This window comes from Rattus norvegicus, chromosome 5, assembly GCF_036323735.1.
Source record: "Rattus norvegicus strain BN/NHsdMcwi chromosome 5, GRCr8, whole genome shotgun sequence".
NCBI classification, from domain to species: Eukaryota; Metazoa; Chordata; class Mammalia; order Rodentia; family Muridae; genus Rattus; species Rattus norvegicus.
This window is the reverse complement of record NC_086023.1, coordinates 68,511,840-68,529,846: the sequence shown is the minus strand read 5'-3', so window position 1 is coordinate 68,529,846 and position 18,007 is coordinate 68,511,840. Positions and strand designations below refer to the sequence as shown.

Sequence of the window (18,007 nt, the reverse complement as noted above, 5' to 3'; positions counted from 1 at the left end):
TTGCCATAGAATACCCTATACACCCTAGACAATGGAACCAAAGCCTGTTGCCACAGATTTTGAAATAACAAGTGACCTTCCCTGAATCAAACCTAGAGTGAGCCATTTTGTTGACTTGTTTTTTTCTTCGAAATGTAATTTGGTGACCAGATAGGTTGATAAACTTTATGTGTGACAAGAAATAACTAATAAACATCAAATTTGACTACCATCTTATTTTTTGCTGTTTTAGGGAAAATAAGCTAAACAGAGCCCTTTATTTTCTTTAAAAATACCACGTGTTGATACTGCCTCTGGGTTCCTGGAGATAAGGGCCAGGAGCAGCAGATCCCCTGTGTCTGAGACAACGCCAGAACCTGAAGGAACTGACCAGATAAACAGTTCTCTGCACCCAAATCCCGTGGGAGGGAGAGCTAAACCTTCAGAGAGGCAGACACACCTGGGAAACCAGAAGAGACTGCACTCTGCACACATCTCTGACGCCAGAGGAAAACACCAAACGCCATCTGGAACCCTGGTGCACGGAAGCTCCCGGAAAGGGCGGCGCAGAACTTCCTGGTTGCTGCCCCCACGGAGAGCTCATAAGCAACACCCCACGAGCAAACTTGAGTCTCGGAACCACAGGTAAGACAAACCTTCCAGCTCCAAGCGACCTGCCTAGTGAACTCCAGACACAGGCCAACAGGAACAGCTGAACACCTGTAGATAGGAAAAACTAGACGCCTGAAAGCAGAACTCTCTGTTCCCATAACTGGCTGAAAAGAAAACAGGAAAACAGGTCTACAGCACTCCTGACACACACAGGCTTATAGGACAGTCTAGCCACTGTCAGAAATAGCAGAACAAAGTAACACTAGAGATAATCTGATGGCGAGAGGCAAGCGCAGAAACCCAAGCAACAGAAATCAAGACTACATGGCATCATCAGAGCCCAATTCTCCCACCAAAGCAAACACGGAATATCCAAACACACCAGAAAAGCAAGATCTAGTTTCAAAATCATATTTGATCATGATGCTGGAGGACTTCAAGAAAGACGTGAAGAACTCCCTTAGAGAAACACAGGAAAACATAAATAAACAAGTAGAAGCCTACAGAGAGGAATCAAAAAAATCCCTGAAACAATTCCAGGAAAACACAATAAAACAGTTGAAGGAATTAAAAATATAAATAGAAGCAATCAAGAAAGAACACATGGAAACAACCCTGGATATAGAAAACCAAAAGAAGAGACAAGGAAACGTAGATACAAGCTTCACCAACAGAATACAAGAGATGGAAGAGAGAATCTCAGGAGCAGAAGATTCCATAGAAATCATCGACTCGACTGTCAAAGATAATGTAAAGCGGAAAAAGCTACTGGTCCAAAACATACAGGAAATCCAGGACTCAATGAGAAGATCAAATCTAAGGATAATAGGTATAGAAGAGAGTGAAGACTCCCAGCTCAAAGACCAGTAAATATCTTCAACAAAATCACAGAAGAAAACTTCCCTAACCTAAAGAAAGAGATACCCATAAGCGTACAAGAAGCATACAGAACTCCAAATACATTGGACCAGAAAAGAAATTCCTCCCATCACATAATAATCAAAACACCAAATGCACAAAATAAAGAAAGAATATTAAAAGCAGTAAGGGAAAAAGGTCAAGTAACATATAAAGGCAGACCTATCAGAATCACACCAGACTTTTCGCCAGAGACTATGAAAGCCAGAAGATCCAGGACAGATGTCATACAGACCCTAAGAGAACAAAAATGCCAGCCCAGGTTACTGTATCCAGCAAAACTCTCAATTAACATAGATGGAGAAACCAAGATATTCCATGACAAAACCAAATTTGCACAATATCTTTCTACAAATCCAGCACTACAAAGGATAATAAATGGTAAAGCCCAACATAAGGAGGCAAGCTATACCCTAGAAGAAGCAAGAAACTAATCGTCTTGGCAACAAAACAAAGAGAAGAAAAGCACACAAACATAACCTCATATCCAATTTTGAATATAACAGGAAGCAATAATCACTATTCCTTAATATCTCTCAACATCAATGGCCTCAACTCCCCAATAAAAAGACATAGATTAGCAAACTGGACACGGAATGAGGACCCTGCATTCTGCTGCCTACAGGAAACACACCTCAGAGACAAAGACAGACACTACCTCAGAGTGAAAGGCTGGAAAACAACTTTCCAAGCAAACGGTCTGAAGAAGCAAGCTGGAGTAGCCATTCTAATATCAAATAAAATCAATTTCCAACTAAAAGTCATCAAAAAAGATAAGGAAGGACACTTCATATTCATCAAAGGAAAAATCCACCAAGATGAACTCTCACTCCTAAATATCTATGCCCCAAATACAAGGGCACCTACATACGTAAAAGAAACCTTACTAAAGCTCAAAACACACATTGCACCTCACACAATAATAGTAGGAGATTTCAACACCCCACTCTCATCAATGGACAGATCATGGAAACAGAAATTAAACAGAGACGTAGACAGACTAAGAGAAGTCATGAGCCAAATGGACTTAACAGATATTTATAGAACATTCTTTCCTAAAACAAAAGGATATACCTTCTTCTCAGCTCCTCATGGTACTTTCTCCAAAATTGACCGTATACTTGGTCAAAAAACGGGCCTCAACAGGTACAGAAAGATAGAAATAATCCCATGCGTGCTATGAGACTGCCTCGACCTAAAGCTGGTTTTTAATAACAATAAGGGAAGAACGCCCACATATACGTGGAAGTTGAACAATGCTCTACTCAACGATAACCTGATCAAGGAAGAAATAAAGAAGGAAATTAAAGACTTCTTAGAATTTAATGAAAATGAAGGTAGAACATAACCAAATTTATGGGACACAATGAAAGCTGTGCTAAGAGGAAAACTCATAGCTCTGAATGCCTGCAGAAAGAAACAGGAAAGAGCATATGTCACCAACTTGACAGCACACCTAAAAGCTCTAGAACAAAAAGAAGCAGATACACCTAGGAGGAGTAGAAGGCAGGAAATAATCAAACTCAGAGCTGAAATCAACCAAGTAGAAACAAAAAGGGCCATAGAAAGAATCAACAGAACTAAAAGTTGGTTCTTTGAGAAAATCAACAAGATAGATAAACCCTTAGCCAGACTAACGAGAGGACCCAGAGAGTGTGTCCAATTTAACAAAATCAGAAATGAAAAGGGAGACATAACTACAGAATCAGAGGAAATTAAAAAAATCATCAGATCTTAGTATAAAAGCCTATATTCAACAAAACTTGAAAATCTGCAGGAAATGGATAATTTCCTAGACAGATACCAGGTACTGAAGTTAAATCAGGAACAGATAAACCAGTTATACAACCCCATAACTCCTATGAAAATAGAAGCAGTCATTAAAGGTCTCCCAACCAAAAAGAGCCCAGGTCCAGAAGGGTTCAGTGCAGAATTCTATCAGACCTTCAAATACTATCCAAACTATTCCACAAAATTGAAAGAGATGGAGCACTACCGAATTCCTTCTATGAAGCCACAATTACTCTTACGCCTAAACCACACAAAGACCCAACAAAGAAAGAGAACTTCAGACCAATTTCCCTTATGAATATCGATGCAAAAATACTCAATAAAATTCTGGCAAACTGAATCCAAGAGCACAACAAAACAATCATCCACCATGATCAAGTAGGCTTCATCCCAGGGATGTAGGGATGGTTTAAAATACAGAAAACCATCAATGTAATCCACGATATAAACAAACTGAAAGATAAAAACAACATGATCATTTCATTAGATGCTAGGAAAGCATTTGACAAAATTCAACACCCATTCGTGATAAAAGTCCTAGAAAGAATAGGAATTCAAGGCCCATACCTAAACATAGTAAAAGCCATACACACCAAACCAGTAGCTAATATTAAACTAAATGGAGAGAAACTTGAAGCAATCCCACTAAAATCAGGGACTAGACAAGGCTGCCCACTCTCTCCCTACTTACTCAGTATAGTTCTTGAAGTTCTAGCCAGAGAAATCAGACAACAAAATGAGATCAAGTGGATACTGGTCAGAAAAGAAGAAGTCAAAATATCACTATTTGCAGATGATATGATAGTATATTTAAGTAATCCCAAAAGCTCCACCAGAGAACTACTAAAGCTGATAAACAACTTCAGCAAAGTGGCTGGGTATAAAATTAACTCAAATATATCAGTAGCCTTCCTCTACACAAAAGAGAAACAAGCCGAGAAAGAAATTAGGGAAATGACACCCTTCATAATAGACCCAAATAATATAAAGTACCTTGGTGTGACTTTAACCAAGCAAGTAAAAGATCTGTACAATAAGAACTTCAAGACTCTGAAGAAAGAAATTGAAGACCTCAGAAGATGGAAAGATCTCCCATGCTCATGGAGTGGCAGGATTAATATAGTAAAAATGGCCATTTTACCAAAAGCGATCTACAGATTCAATGCAATCCCCATCAAAATACCAATCCAATTCTTCAAAGAGTTAGACAGAACAATTTGCAAATTCATCTGGAATAACAAAAAGCCCAGGATAGCTAAAACTATCTTCAACAATCAAAGGACTTCAGGGGGAATCACTATCCCTGAACTCAAGCAGTATTACAGAGCAATAGTGATAAAAACTGCATGGCATTGGTACAGAGACAGACAGATAGACCAATGGAACAGAATTGAAGACCCAGAAATGAACCCACACACCTATGGGCACTTGATTTTTGACAAAGGAGCCAAAACCATCCAATGGAAAAAAGATAGCATTTTCAGCAAATGGTGCTGGTTCAACTGGAGGTCAACATGTAGAAGAATGCAGATTGATCCATTCTTATCACCCTGTACAAAGCTTAAGTCCAAGTGGATCAAGGACCTCCACATCAAACCAGATACACTCAAACCAGTAGAAGAAAAACTAGGGCAGCATCTCGAACACATGGGCACTGGAAAAAATTTCCTGAACAAAACACCAATGGCTTATGCTCTAAGATCAAGAATCGACAAATGGGATCTCATAAAACTGCAAAGCTTCTGTAAGGCAAAGGACACTGTGGTTGGGACAAAATGGCATCCAAGAGATTGGGAAAAGATCTTTACCAATCCTACAACAGATAGAGGGCTTATATCCAAAATATACAAAGAACTCAAGAAGTTAGACCGCAGGGAGACAAATAACCTTATTAAAAAATGGGGTTCATTCTTTGTTCTCTCTCAGCTTTCTGTTCTCTCTCTCAAGCTCTCTCAATCTCTCTCTCTCTCTCTCTCTCTCTCTCTCTCTCTCTCTCTCTGTGTGTGTGTGTGTGTGTGTGTGTGTGTGTGTGTGTGTGTGTGTATGAGTGAGTGTGTGTAGACAAGATAAACTTGGGTGTTTTCCTGAGGACTTGTCTGCCTTGCTTTTTGAAGTAGGGTCTCTTTATTTAGCCTGATACTCAGAGTAGGTTAGGCTGGCTGGCAGACCAGTGACTCTAGGGGATCTGCTTGTCTTTGTCTCCTTAGTGTTGAGACTGACTGGCGTCTCTACACTGATCCTCGGGAGATCTTTGAGGTGCTGAGTTGGCTGGAGAGTTGTGTGCCTGAGCAGCAAGGACGGCGGCGGGGCTGGTACACCTACACAGACCTGTGTGTGCTGCTGGAGCAGCCAATGTGGCAGCTCTCTCTGGGCTCCCTCTGCCAGCGGCTGGTAAAGCTGTCCTGCCTATTAGCCATGGCATATGTGAGCAGTGTGGCCCTGGCTGTGGCATTCGTGGCTGTAATACACTAGTCCTTGGGTCTGTCCTCCAGCCCCTCACCAAGTCCTCCTGAACTCACACTGGTCCCCAAGAACCTCTTGCAGCCCTGCATACCTGCCCCTGTGCCACAGTGCCTGACTAATGTCTCCAGCTGCCTGGAAGACAGTGTAGAGTTGCCGTCGCTCTGGGGCAGTCTTCTGGACCCATTGACACCCCCTCTGATGCCTCCTCCAGACCCTCCTGCCCCACCTACTCCTTTCCACAAATGCCCCTTTTGCCAGAAGTTCCAGAGAAACCCCCCAAATTGCCGTGCCTGTCACCAGCCTAACCGTACAGTGTCTATTGATCCTATCCACCCCTTTTACCATACCCATGGCCTGGCCCCACCCTGGGTCTGGAGCCCAGTGGCCCCTCCATTCCTCCAGCCCCAGCAGTGTTCTCTTTTTAGTGTCATGAAGCTGGCTCGCCTCACGTCTGTTATTTTCCCAGGCTAGGTAGGGCTCAGAGGAGTGCATTAGAGGGTTTGGGAGTCCTTGAGAACCTGGAAGAGGAAAACTTGATTTAGATTTTTGCTACCTCTCTGGGCCCTTGGCTAGTCCCCTGTCCTGCTGGGTAGGAGCATAAGGGATTATGGGGGCAGCACAAGGTCACTCACTCTCCTAGACCTCAGAGGCTGGCTAATAGGCTAGGACACCAGTGGTGCCTGGGACAGTGTCAGCTCAGTGGCCAGAGGCATGCCACAAATGACAGAGAATCACCTATCTCTTTGCTTTCACAAGCCCAGGGGGGTAGATTTCTGCTTTGAAGTTTCCAGAGATGGGAAGGTAAATGGGAGGTGTGGGAAGTGAGTAAGGAGAGTGGGAAAGCATCGATGTGAATCTCTGATGTGTGAGTCAGGAAAACCAAGACGAGAGATGCTGAGGGACAGAAGGCTCCCCAAGGCGGGAAACTTGCCACACCTGTCCCTTGAACGAATTTGTCATAGCCAAGAATTGCTGGGTCCTTTAACCTTGTCCCTTTGTCTTCCAACCATAGCATCCTGCTCCAAGGCTTCCCACTCTGCCTTTTTGGGTGTTCTCTTCACAGGCCTCTCTGGGCGCCACTGCTTTGTATCTGGGTTTTTCATGCTTTTATAGAACTGAGGTTTCAATAAACAGTTTCTGTTGCATGGAAAAAAAATGGGGTTCAGAGCTAAACAAATAATTCACAGCTGAGGAATATCAAATGGCTCAGAAGTACCTAAAGAAATGTTCAACATCTTTAGTTATAAGGGAAATGCAAATCAAAACAACCCTGAGATTCTAACTCGCACCAGTGAGAATGGCTAAGATCAAAAACTCCGGTGACAACAGATGCTGACCAGGATGTGGAGAAAGAGGAACACTCCTCCATTGTTGGTGGGATTGCAGACTGGTACAACCATTCTAGAAATCAGTCTGGAGGTTCCTCAGAAAATTGGACATTGAACTGCCTGAGGATCCAGCTATACCTCTTGGGCATATACCCAAAAGATGCCCCAACATATAAAAAAGACACGTGCCCCACTATGTTCATAGCAGCCTTATTTATAATAGCCAGAAGCTGGAAAGAACCCAGATGCCCTTCAACAGAGGAATGGATACAGAAAATGTGGTACATCTACACAATGGAATATTACTCAGCTATCAAAAACAATGCCTTAATGAAATTCATAGGCAAATGGTTGGAACTGGAAAATATCATCCTGAGTGAGGTAACCCAATCACAGAAAAACACACGTGGAATGCACTCATTGATAAGTGGCTATTAGCCCAAATGCTTGAATTACCCTAGATGCACAGAACAAATGAAACTCAAGACCGATGACCAAAATGTGAATGCTTGACTCCTTCTTTAAAAGGGGAACAAGAATACCCTTGGCAGGGAATAGAGAGGCAAAGATTAAAACAGAGACAGAAGGAACACCCATTCAGAGCCTGCCCCACATGTGGCCCATACATATACAGCCACCCAATTAGACAAGATGGATGAAGCAAAGAAGTGCAGGCAGACAGGGCCGGATGTAGTTCTCTCCTGAGAGACACAGCCAGAATACAGCAAATACATAGGCGTATGCCAGCAGCAAACCACTGAACTGAGAATAGGACCCCCGTTGAAGGAATCAGAGAAAGAACTAGAAGAGCTTGAAGGGGCTCAAGACCCCATATGAACAATGCCAAGCAACCAGAGCTTCCAGGGACTAAGCCACTACCTAAAGACTAAATGGACTGACCCTGGACTCTGACCTTACAGGTAGCATTGAATATCATAGTAAGATCACCAGTGGAAGGGGAAGCCCTTGGTGCTGCTAAGACTGAACCCCCAGTGAACTAGATTGTTGGGGGGAGGGCGGCAATGTGGGGAGGATGGGGAAGGGAACACGCATAAAGAAAGGGAGTGGGAGGGGTTGTCGGATGTTGGCCCAGAAACCGGTAAAGGGAATAACACTCGAAATGTAAATAAGAAATACTCAAGTTAATAAAAAAACATACCACATGTTTAGGTAAATGCAATGAGATACCCTGACACCGGATGACTTCATACTTAGCATATAGGAGAGGAGAGAGAATCAAAGTGAGCAAGTCATTAATTCATGGGACTTCCTTTCCTCTGTAGCATCCATGAACCATCTAAGTAGGCACATCACACCAAGAATGGCTGGACTTGGTTCAGAGGCATAAAAAGAAAGAATAGAAAGAAGAATGAGGCAGAGCTGGACCACAATGTTGGGACTGGTGTGTGTCACAGTGTTTTAGAATTTCAGGGTTCATCGCCCTGGAAAAAACAGATGCATTGTATATGTGAGGGCAGGCTAATAGCACTTGGGATGAACAGAGTCTTAACTACAAGTTCTTTTCCCTGACTTTAGTCAGACATTACTTAGAACATGTATATGAATGTATATAAAAGAGTTTAGGTAACCAGTCCAGGAAACAGGTCCCAGGAAAGTTTTATCAGAGGTAACGTTTGTTCCTAAAGAAGACTAATAGTTTGTTGAAAACTTGGAAATTTCAGGGCAGGTTGAAGACTAAGGTGTTACACTAGGAATCCAGAAAATACATTTGATTTGAATATCGTAATAAATGAAGTTCTTTCACCTTATTTTAACACACATGCATACGTACTCATGTATATTCATTCCTTCCTTTCCTGCTTCTGCCTCTATTCTCCGAATGACCTTCTAGTCATGCCCCCAATTGAATGGTTGATTCAAACACTCGTCGCACGAATGGAAAAGCACAAACACTCCATGTTTCTTCAAACACCGCTGAGTGAAATGGCAAAAAAAGGACATGAGCCAGAATATATTTTGTGATAACTTTTTTCTTCTGTTTAGAAAAAAAATATGTACAAAAAAAGCTAAGAAGAGCTGACACGGGTGAGTCAAGGAAACATTTTGATAGACACAGAGAGGGAGCTCCTTCTCCCAAAGGAGGGACACATTATCATCATGCTAGAAAAAATGGGATGCAGTTAAAAAATCTAAGAACAGTTAAAAGCCCCACAGTGAAGCTGTTGCTCTGGGGTCTACACGTAGGTGCTCTGATGGCCTTTCTGTAAAATAATACTGTGCAAACTGTAAAATATTCTTTTTCATAAAAAGTCCATACAATGTGATATACAAAACTGTTGAGTTGACAGGAAAGGCTGGGGCCAGCTGCTCTCTTGGATAGGAGGCTACAGTGTTACAGTGTCACCTGCCCAAGGTCAGAATTTCAGACCGACCCTGTGCTCCAAAGGTGATCGAGGCCATTTTCTAAGAAAGCATCATATAACCAAAGCACACTCCCCCCCCCACCCCGCCCAAATATAGGCTTCTCTGCCAATAGTTAGGCAGCTAGGACTTTTCACTTAGTATGCCCCTGATGTTTTAACTTGGAACACTGTCAACTATTAACAGAACAGAACACAATGTTCTCTTCCAATATTTTTTTTTCCACAATTGATTTTGAGATTTACAATTAACCACCATGGTCCTTCCTGTAACTCAAAAGTTTAACTTTCATTAAATTTCAAAACTTCTGGAGGAGGCAGCAGCCGTGGTAACAAAGGTTTAAAGTGGGTCGTTCGCTTTATTTGTGTCTATAAAACTGAGAAAAATTTTGTGTACAAATATCACCAAACAACAACAACAATTGAATAAATGTGGTTCTTCAATGCACACTTGAACAAGAGGAAAATTTTGTCGGTTTTAAAAATCTGGCATAAATATATTAAAGCTGACCAAAAGAAAAGAAAAATAGAATCAGGGCAAGCTACATCACTCCTTCATACAAAAAAAATGTACAAAACATTAGCCTCTAACTAGATAAATGTGACACTTGTCTTCCCAGTTTGACTGGAGTAACTGTGTGTTTTGAAGTATTGAACTGGAAGGCTGCCGAAAACACAAAACTCAAACCAAACAAACGCCGAGTAGCTGCATGTCTTCATTGTCTCAGGTGACTTCTGTCATGGAGGCTGAGTGATTCTGTGGAGCAAGGAATAGGAACCATCTCAGAGCTGGGATTAGAGATGTCAACATGCTAGCATCCATTCCTGAACTGTCTTCCAGAGTAGAAGAGTTCATGGAGCTTTCTCATTTTTAGTAATCTAGTACTTTAAACTTTTCATTTAGTGTATTTTGATCATATTTTTCCCTTCCCGCAAATTCTTCCAAGATCATCCCCTTTCTTAACCCCCAGCTTCAGGTCCCCTCTCAAACAAATAATAACACACACACACACACACACACACACACACACACACAGAGAGAGAGAGAGAGAGAGAGAGAGAGAGAGAGAGAGAGAGAGAGACATATACACACAGACACACACACAGACACACACACACACACAGACACAGACACACACACAGACACACACATATACACACAGACACACACACACAGACACAGACACACACAGACACAGAGAGAGAGAGAGAGAGACATATACACACAGACACACACACACAGACACACACACAGACACACACACACACAGAGACACACACACAGACACACACACACACAGAGACACACACACATATACACACAGACACAGACACACACACACAGGCACAGACACACACAGACACAGACACACACAGACACACACACACACACACACACACACACACACACACACACACACATCTGCCCCAACAAAACCCACCAAACTATGCTTTCCCCTTCATGTATTGTTCCAAGGCACTTCAACTCCTGCCAACTCTTCCTTCAGCATTCCCAACAAAAGTGGAATCACTTCTTCGTGTAAACCTTTCCCTACTGCATTAATATAAGTGTTTAAGCCAGGATCCCAAAGCAACAGCTACATTCCATACCTTTGAAATTTTTTTAATTTTAATTTTAATTTTTATCTTTATTTTTATTTTTTATCTTTATTAACTTGAGTATTTCTTATTTACATTTCGATTGTTAGTCCCCTTCCCGGTTTCCAGGCCAACATCCCCCTAACTCCTCCCCCTCCCCTTCTATATCGACTTCCCCTCCCCATCCTCCTCCCATTACCACCCTCCCCCCAACAATCACGTTCACTGGGGCAGGACCAAGGGCTTCCCCTTCCACTGGTGCTCTTACTAGGCTATTCATTGCTACCTAAGAGGTTGGAGCCCAGGGTCAGTCCATGTATAGTCTTTAGGTAGAGGCTTAGTCCCTGGAAGCTCTGGTTGCTTGGCATTGTTGTTCATATGGGGTCTCAAGCCCCTTCAAACTCTTTCAGTCCTTTCTCTGATTTCCTTCAACTGGGGTCCCGTTCTAAGTTCAGTGGATTGCTGCTGGCATTCGCCTATGTATTTGCTGTATTCTGGCTGTGTCTCTCAGGACAGATCTACATTCAGTTCCTGTTGGCCTGCACTTCTTTGCTTCATCCATCTTATCTAGTTTGGTGGCTGTATATGTATGGGCCATATGTGGGGCAGGCTCTGAATGGGTGTTCCTTCTGTCTCTGTTCTAAACGTTGCCTCCCTATTCCCTGCCAAGAGTATTCTTGTTTCCCTTTTAAAGAAGGAGTGAAGCATTCACATTTTGGTCATCCTTCTTGAGTTTCATGTGTTCTGTGCATCTAGGGTAATTCAAGCATTTGGGCTAATACCCACTTATCAATGAGTGCATACCATGTGTGTTTTTCTGTGATTGGGTTACCTCACTCAGGATGATATTTTCCAGTTCCATCCATTTGCCTATGAATTTCATAAAGTCATTGTTTTTGATAGCTGAGTAATATTCCATTGTGTAGATGTACCACATTTTCTGTATCCATTCCTCTGTTGAAGGGCATCTGGGTTCTTTCCAGCTTCTGGCTATTATAAATAAGGCTGCTATGAACATAGTGGAGCATGTGTCTTGTTATATGTTGGGGCATCTTTTGTATATATGCCCAAGAGAGGTATAGCTGGGTCCTCAGGTAGTTCAATGTCCAATTTTCTGAGGAACGTCCAGACTGATTTCCAGAACGGTTGTACCAGTCTGCAATCCCAACAACAATGGAGGAGAGTTCCTCTTTCTCCACATCCTCGCCAGCATTTGCTGTCACCTGAATTTTTGATCTTAGCCATCTGACTGGTGTGAGGTGAAATCTCAGAGTTGTTTTGATTTGCATTTCCCTTATAACTAAAGATGTTGAACATTTCTTTAGGTGTTTCTCAGCCATTCAGCATTCCTCAGCTGTGAATTCTTTGTTTAGCTCTGAACCCCATTTCTTAATAGGGCTATTTGTCTCCCTGTGGTCTAACTTCTTGAGTCTTTGAAATGTTTTCAATACTGATTACTGAGTAAGCTTTCCTGTATGACTTTTTTTTAGGAGTTCTGTGGGACTAAAATTATTATTTTCCAGTGGATATAGTGGTTTTCATTTGATTTTAGGAATGTGATCTACATAACTCAGGGCCATTAAAATGTCTTTTTTTCCATATTTTAAAATTAAATTGTGTGTGTATGTTTGTGTGTCTGTGTGTGTGTGTCTCTGTGTATGTGTCTGTGTGTCTGTGTGTGTGTGTGTGTGTGTGTGTGTGTGTGTGTCCCTGTGGATATGAATTGTTTCCACATGGACGTGGAAGTCAGAAGTACAGCCTGCAGGAAATGGTTTTCTTCTTTTGGCATGTGGGCCCAGGAGCTCAGTTCACCCGGTACTTGGTGATAAGTATTTTTACCCCCTAAGCCAGCTCTCTGGCCCTAAAATTTCTTAAGAGTTACTCCTGATCTTGTGCATGATTATTTTTATATTTGTATGAAAATATCACATGTGTTTTGGAGAAGATTTTTATATATGTGAATGAATATTATTAGATATTTATATCCTTATTACATTCTGTTGCTTGCTTATTACTAAAACATGTAAATATGCTGCTTCAGATGAGTTTATTTTTCCTTGTAACTCTGTTATGTTTTGTTTACAAAAATTTGCTAAGGTGATCGTCAAAGTCTTGCTGTTTATTCAAGCTTAAAATCCTAAGCTAGGGGACCATGGAACTGGTAAATACATCAGGAAAGTGTGGTTTTCATCAGATTATTAGAGGATTTTGGATCTTTATTTTGGGACACTGGAAACATATGCTTAGGAGTTCAGATGTACACTTTTAAACTATTTGTTTTATTTTTATGTATGCATATGTTTGTGTGTACTTGTGTATATGTGTTTATCAGGAGGCCCGAAGAGGGCATGGGGTTCCTTTCAGCCACAGTTTTTAAGATTACAGCCGCTGTGCTGTATTCCCAACTCTTGAGTCCATAACCAGCCCAGGCTATTGTGAGTTGTTTAACTTGGGTTCTGGGAACAGAACTCTGGTCCTCTGCAAGAACAGCAAGTGTTCTCAGCTACATAGTTTAAAAGCTGAGGGTTTGATGCTTTTCAAGTTGTGCTAATTAATTAATTAATTAATCAATCAATCAATCAAATAATTTTACTCACCATTGAACCTAGGATCTCATGTTTGCCAAGCAAGTGCCCTGTTACTGAACCATATTCCAAGCCCAGAATTTTTCTTAAACCTTTTTTTTTAAATTTTTTTTATGTGCCTGAGTGTTTTGACTTGCATGTATGCATGGAACATAAAATGTGTGTAGTGCATGCAGAGATCAGAAGAGAGTGTTGGATCTTATGGAACTAGAGTCACAAGTGGTCATAGGTCACTATGTGGGTGCTGGGAACCAAGCCCAGATCCTCTGCAAGAAGACCAGGATGAGGGGTTGGGGATTTAGCTCAGTGGTAGAGCACTTGCCTAGCAAGCGCAAGGCCCTGGGTTCGGTCCCCAGCTCCGAAAAAAAAAAAAGAAAAAAAAAAAGAAGACCAGGATGTGCTCTTAACTAGAGAGCTATCTTTCCAATCCCAATTTTACTTTTATAATATACTTTCTTGTTTTTGTCAACACTTGGGTTTATATACTATTATGTAATACTAAGTAGGAAGGATGAAGTCAGTCAGTATCTTAAGATAGGCAAGCAGGTGACTTTGACCTGAGTCCTTTAATTCTGTTTTGTTTTATTTTTCTATTTATAATATGAAGTTTGTGGTAGTGCTAATGCAGAATCAAAGGTGCATCAGATTTCTCTGGGAATATTTTTCAACTTGTTTCCCCTGTGCATTGCTGAACTAAAATCTCTTGAGAAAGGGGTCCAGGTATCTGTAGTCTTGTTAGCAACTAGTTGTTGCTGTTCTTGTTCTTCTTGGTTTTGGTATCTTCTCTTGTTCTTGCTGTTGTTCTTGTAGTAGTATTGTCATCAGCTGTTGTTGTTGTTCTTCTTTTTCTTGTATGTTTTATCATCTTTTATCCTCATGCATAGAAAGCATCCATTGGTACAGAGGCAAATAGTTGCTTCATTTCTAATTTATTTCTTTGTTAGAGTGAATACGAGCATTCGATTGCAGAACATGGGCAGCTGAAAGATGGTCTTTTGGAAATCATTTAGTAACTCTTAGGCCCATACAGTGATGGCTGGAAAACTTGATCTCTTCAGTTTGAATTTTCTACAGTAATTTACTTTTTAGTTCCTTTGTACTGTGCCCTGTCTTAATCAGCAATATTGGCAGGAATAGCAGAATGCAGAGATATCAAGTGTGGGTTAATATTTTAAGGAGGAGGACTCCGTGAGACAAAGGGAAAAATGTTCCAGGAGGAGAGAAAGGAGATTCCTGACTTCTGGTCACAGGAAGCTGTTCTTCTGAGGTTCTGAACGGCAGGCAGATTTCATGTGTGCAAATATGTACTCCCAAGGGCAGCTCTGGTCTCTAAAATCTCTGTAATTCCTCCTTTCCTGGTAAGATGGTTTCATTCTTCCAACCACAAAGCATCAGCTTCTACTGTCTACTCTGGCCCCAGGTATTGCATGGGGGGCTCTTACTCAGAGAGAACATGCCAGACATTTATTGGAAGAACAGTTCAGGTTTACCATACAACTTCTGCAACACATTTTCATGCTTAAGCATGAGAGAGGTAGACTTTTAAAAAGGAAGTTTGCTCAAATGACATAAGAGGCTGTATGCTATAGTAGTCCTACACAGGGTTAGATGTGTTCCTGTTTAATTTTGATTAAACAATCTTGGGAATGTTACTTAAGCATATCTTGCTTTCTCAAATAGGGTAACATCAGTGTGGAAGTACTGTGAAATCGAGAGGAAAGGACTCCCAGTGATTGCTACTTCTCTTTCTTGAACAATGAGCAAAGGGTATTATCTTCTTTCTTTGTGAAAATGTTTTCTAGTAAAAGCAATGCTTGCCTTCTCCAATCGTCCACCATTGGTTTGGACTATGCCACATGGACTATGCCAGTACTTCCTAAAGCTTCCTGCAGCCGTGTAATGACTCACCTGCAGAAGTTTTGCTCATTGGTTCTTTCAAGTCTGTGTTTGTCACAGAAATAGTGATTGCAGAGACAGTGTCTCTGGTCTGACCTGAGGTTGCTTGGTTTTGGCTGAAGGCTACTTGAGATTTTGGCTCTGGCTTGCTTCCATCCAACCAGTATTTGTGTTACACTTAGTAAATGTCAGAAAACACATCACATAGGACATAGATCACAGAAGCCAGAGCCTTAAAGTTTCTCAGTTCTATGAGGAGCATAAATAAGAAGGAACACTATGGATGTAGAAAGACCTTCTGTCCAAACTTGATATTCATAAGGCCTCAGATTTAGACAAGGAGAGCACATACATCTACACATAGATAACATCAGGCTTGGAAGAAGTTCAGCTTCAACCTGTAGCACCTAATGCATTTATTGATTGATAACCTTGTTGATACTCTTGGTATAGATACTCGAGCATCTTTTCATCGCTATCTGAAAGTGTTTGGTTCTTAACTTTTCAGTACGAAACCTTTAGAGTATGTCCTAGAAATCTGTTGTCCTACTCACCTAAAAATAGTCTTGGAGGAGGAGGAAAAAGCCACAGACATAGGCTAAGGTCTGACTGGTCTGGGTAAATGGAAGACATCCTGCTAAGACTAAGAGTACTCAGGGGCACTAAGTACACATAGACTGATATGTCTGTGCAACTAAGCAAATAGTTCTTTTTAAATGTATTATTTTCTTCTATGTGCATGAATGTTTGTCTGCCTGTTGGTATGTGGAATAAGTACATGCTTGGTGCCATTCTTGTGTTCACTTTAATTGTATTTATTCATCTTCACTTTCCCACCTTCTAGCTGGGTGAGGTGGGTAAGGAGTTCAATAGCACTGACTTCAATATTTTCATTCTTACCAGAGAGATGGGCATTGATAAATGTCCATTCTATATGATGATTATTCAAATAAGAATAGCTTTGGATGCTCCTGGAACAATAATAGACAAGAGTTCCAAGTGTCACATGTCTAGGTTTCTTTAACAATCTTTCAGTGACTTTTTTTGTCCTCTCAGAGTAGGCATTCTTTTAACTTGCATTCCTATGGTGAACCTCATTTAGCACAGCACATTGTGACAGCTTTATTTCCACGGTTCTCAACTATCAGAGTTCTGCAGAGCTAAGACTGTATCTAATTACTGTTTTGACCTCATGCATGGATGCGGTAGGACTCCTCATCAAAATGTATTGATATATTGGATTTGTGACCATTGTCAGACCACATTCTGTACCTCTAACTTGCGTATCCAGTCACTAGATGGATCAAAATCTTTGTCCTTCCAAACACAGTTGCCCTTCCATTACCTATGAGTTTTGCAACCATGCGTTTGTGCAATCATAGGTGAAAGTATTTAGGAGGGTAAACACAGTTGCCCTTCCATTACCTATGAGTTTTGCAACCATGCGTTTGTGCAATCATAGGTGAAAGTATTTAGGAGGGTAAACACAGTTGCCCTTCCATTATTCATGGGTTCTACAGCCATGCATTTATACAATCACAGATGAGAAGCACCTAGGAGACTGGTACAACATTGTCTCCTTTTCAGATTCCCTCAACAGTACTGTCTAACAACTATTTTCTTAGTGTTTGCATTGTCTTAGGCATTGCCAGCAAAATGGATATGGAGGTATATATTAATTTCTGTGCAAGCTCCATGCAAGCATTCTGTACTACACTAGGAATGTGTGAACTTTGGGTTTTAATATCCCCTGAAAGTTTGGATCCCCTTTCTCACCCCCAAGGACACCAAGGGAAATGGAACTGCACAGGAAACAACTTGGTTGTTAGTCAAACTGGCTTTCCATAGGAATAGTTCAATTTTCCTGAATGCTGATTGTACATTAGAGAACAGAGTACCCAAAAGCTGCTTGGGTTTAACTGGAACAACATTTAGCACTTCCTGAGGATTGAATAAGCAACCTGCAAAGTTCAGGAGCTTGCTTGCTAAAGTGACTTTACTATACCTGTGCACTTAAGGTTTCCAGCGGGCTCTCTATCCTTGGGAAAGCCATCAGAGGAACTCCACGGGGATCCTCAGGTTTGGGTTTGGAAGCAGAGCCTTGAGTTCCTTTAAAGTTATGAACCACACACATGCCCTGCAGGATGAGGGGGGAGAGAGATTGGGTCAGACTCTAGCAGGCAGCCACTGATCATCTCTGAGAGTGACAGACCACTGTCCTTGAATATCATCATCAAGGTGACATTTTTCCTCGGAATTATGGGAAATCAAGGCTTGAACTGCATGCTGAGCACATTGCAGGGACTACAGGGAAATTCACCAGGTCACTGGGGGCACCCCACAGAACTCAACTTCTCAGCTGTTAAATAATGGGAGTGGGAAAACTTACCTTATAGACTTGTGACAGTATGACACATGTAAGTCCCCTTGCAATCACACCAAATATGTGCTGAAG

The 18,007-nt window shown here is 41.4% G+C and overlaps 1 protein-coding gene and 1 pseudogene across 1 annotated transcript in view; one reads left to right on the top strand and one right to left on the bottom strand.

The window, feature by feature from the left end:
- The first annotated feature begins 5,454 nt into the window (after positions 1-5,454).
- Positions 5,455-6,919, top strand: Cnppd1-ps1 (cyclin Pas1/PHO80 domain containing 1, pseudogene 1; annotated as a pseudogene).
- Positions 6,920-9,062: 2,143 nt separating this feature from the next.
- Plppr1 (phospholipid phosphatase related 1) overlaps positions 9,063-18,007 on the bottom strand; it is a 287,822-nt gene continuing 278,877 nt past the window's right edge. Inside the window, exons 7-8 of the mRNA NM_201271.3 lie at positions 17,558-17,689; positions 9,063-10,229 (exon numbers count right to left, since the gene is read on the bottom strand). Of these exons, the coding sequence (NP_958428.2) occupies positions 10,197-10,229; positions 17,558-17,689 (165 nt within the window). The 3' untranslated portion in view covers positions 9,063-10,196. The remainder of the gene's footprint in view (positions 10,230-17,557; positions 17,690-18,007) is intronic.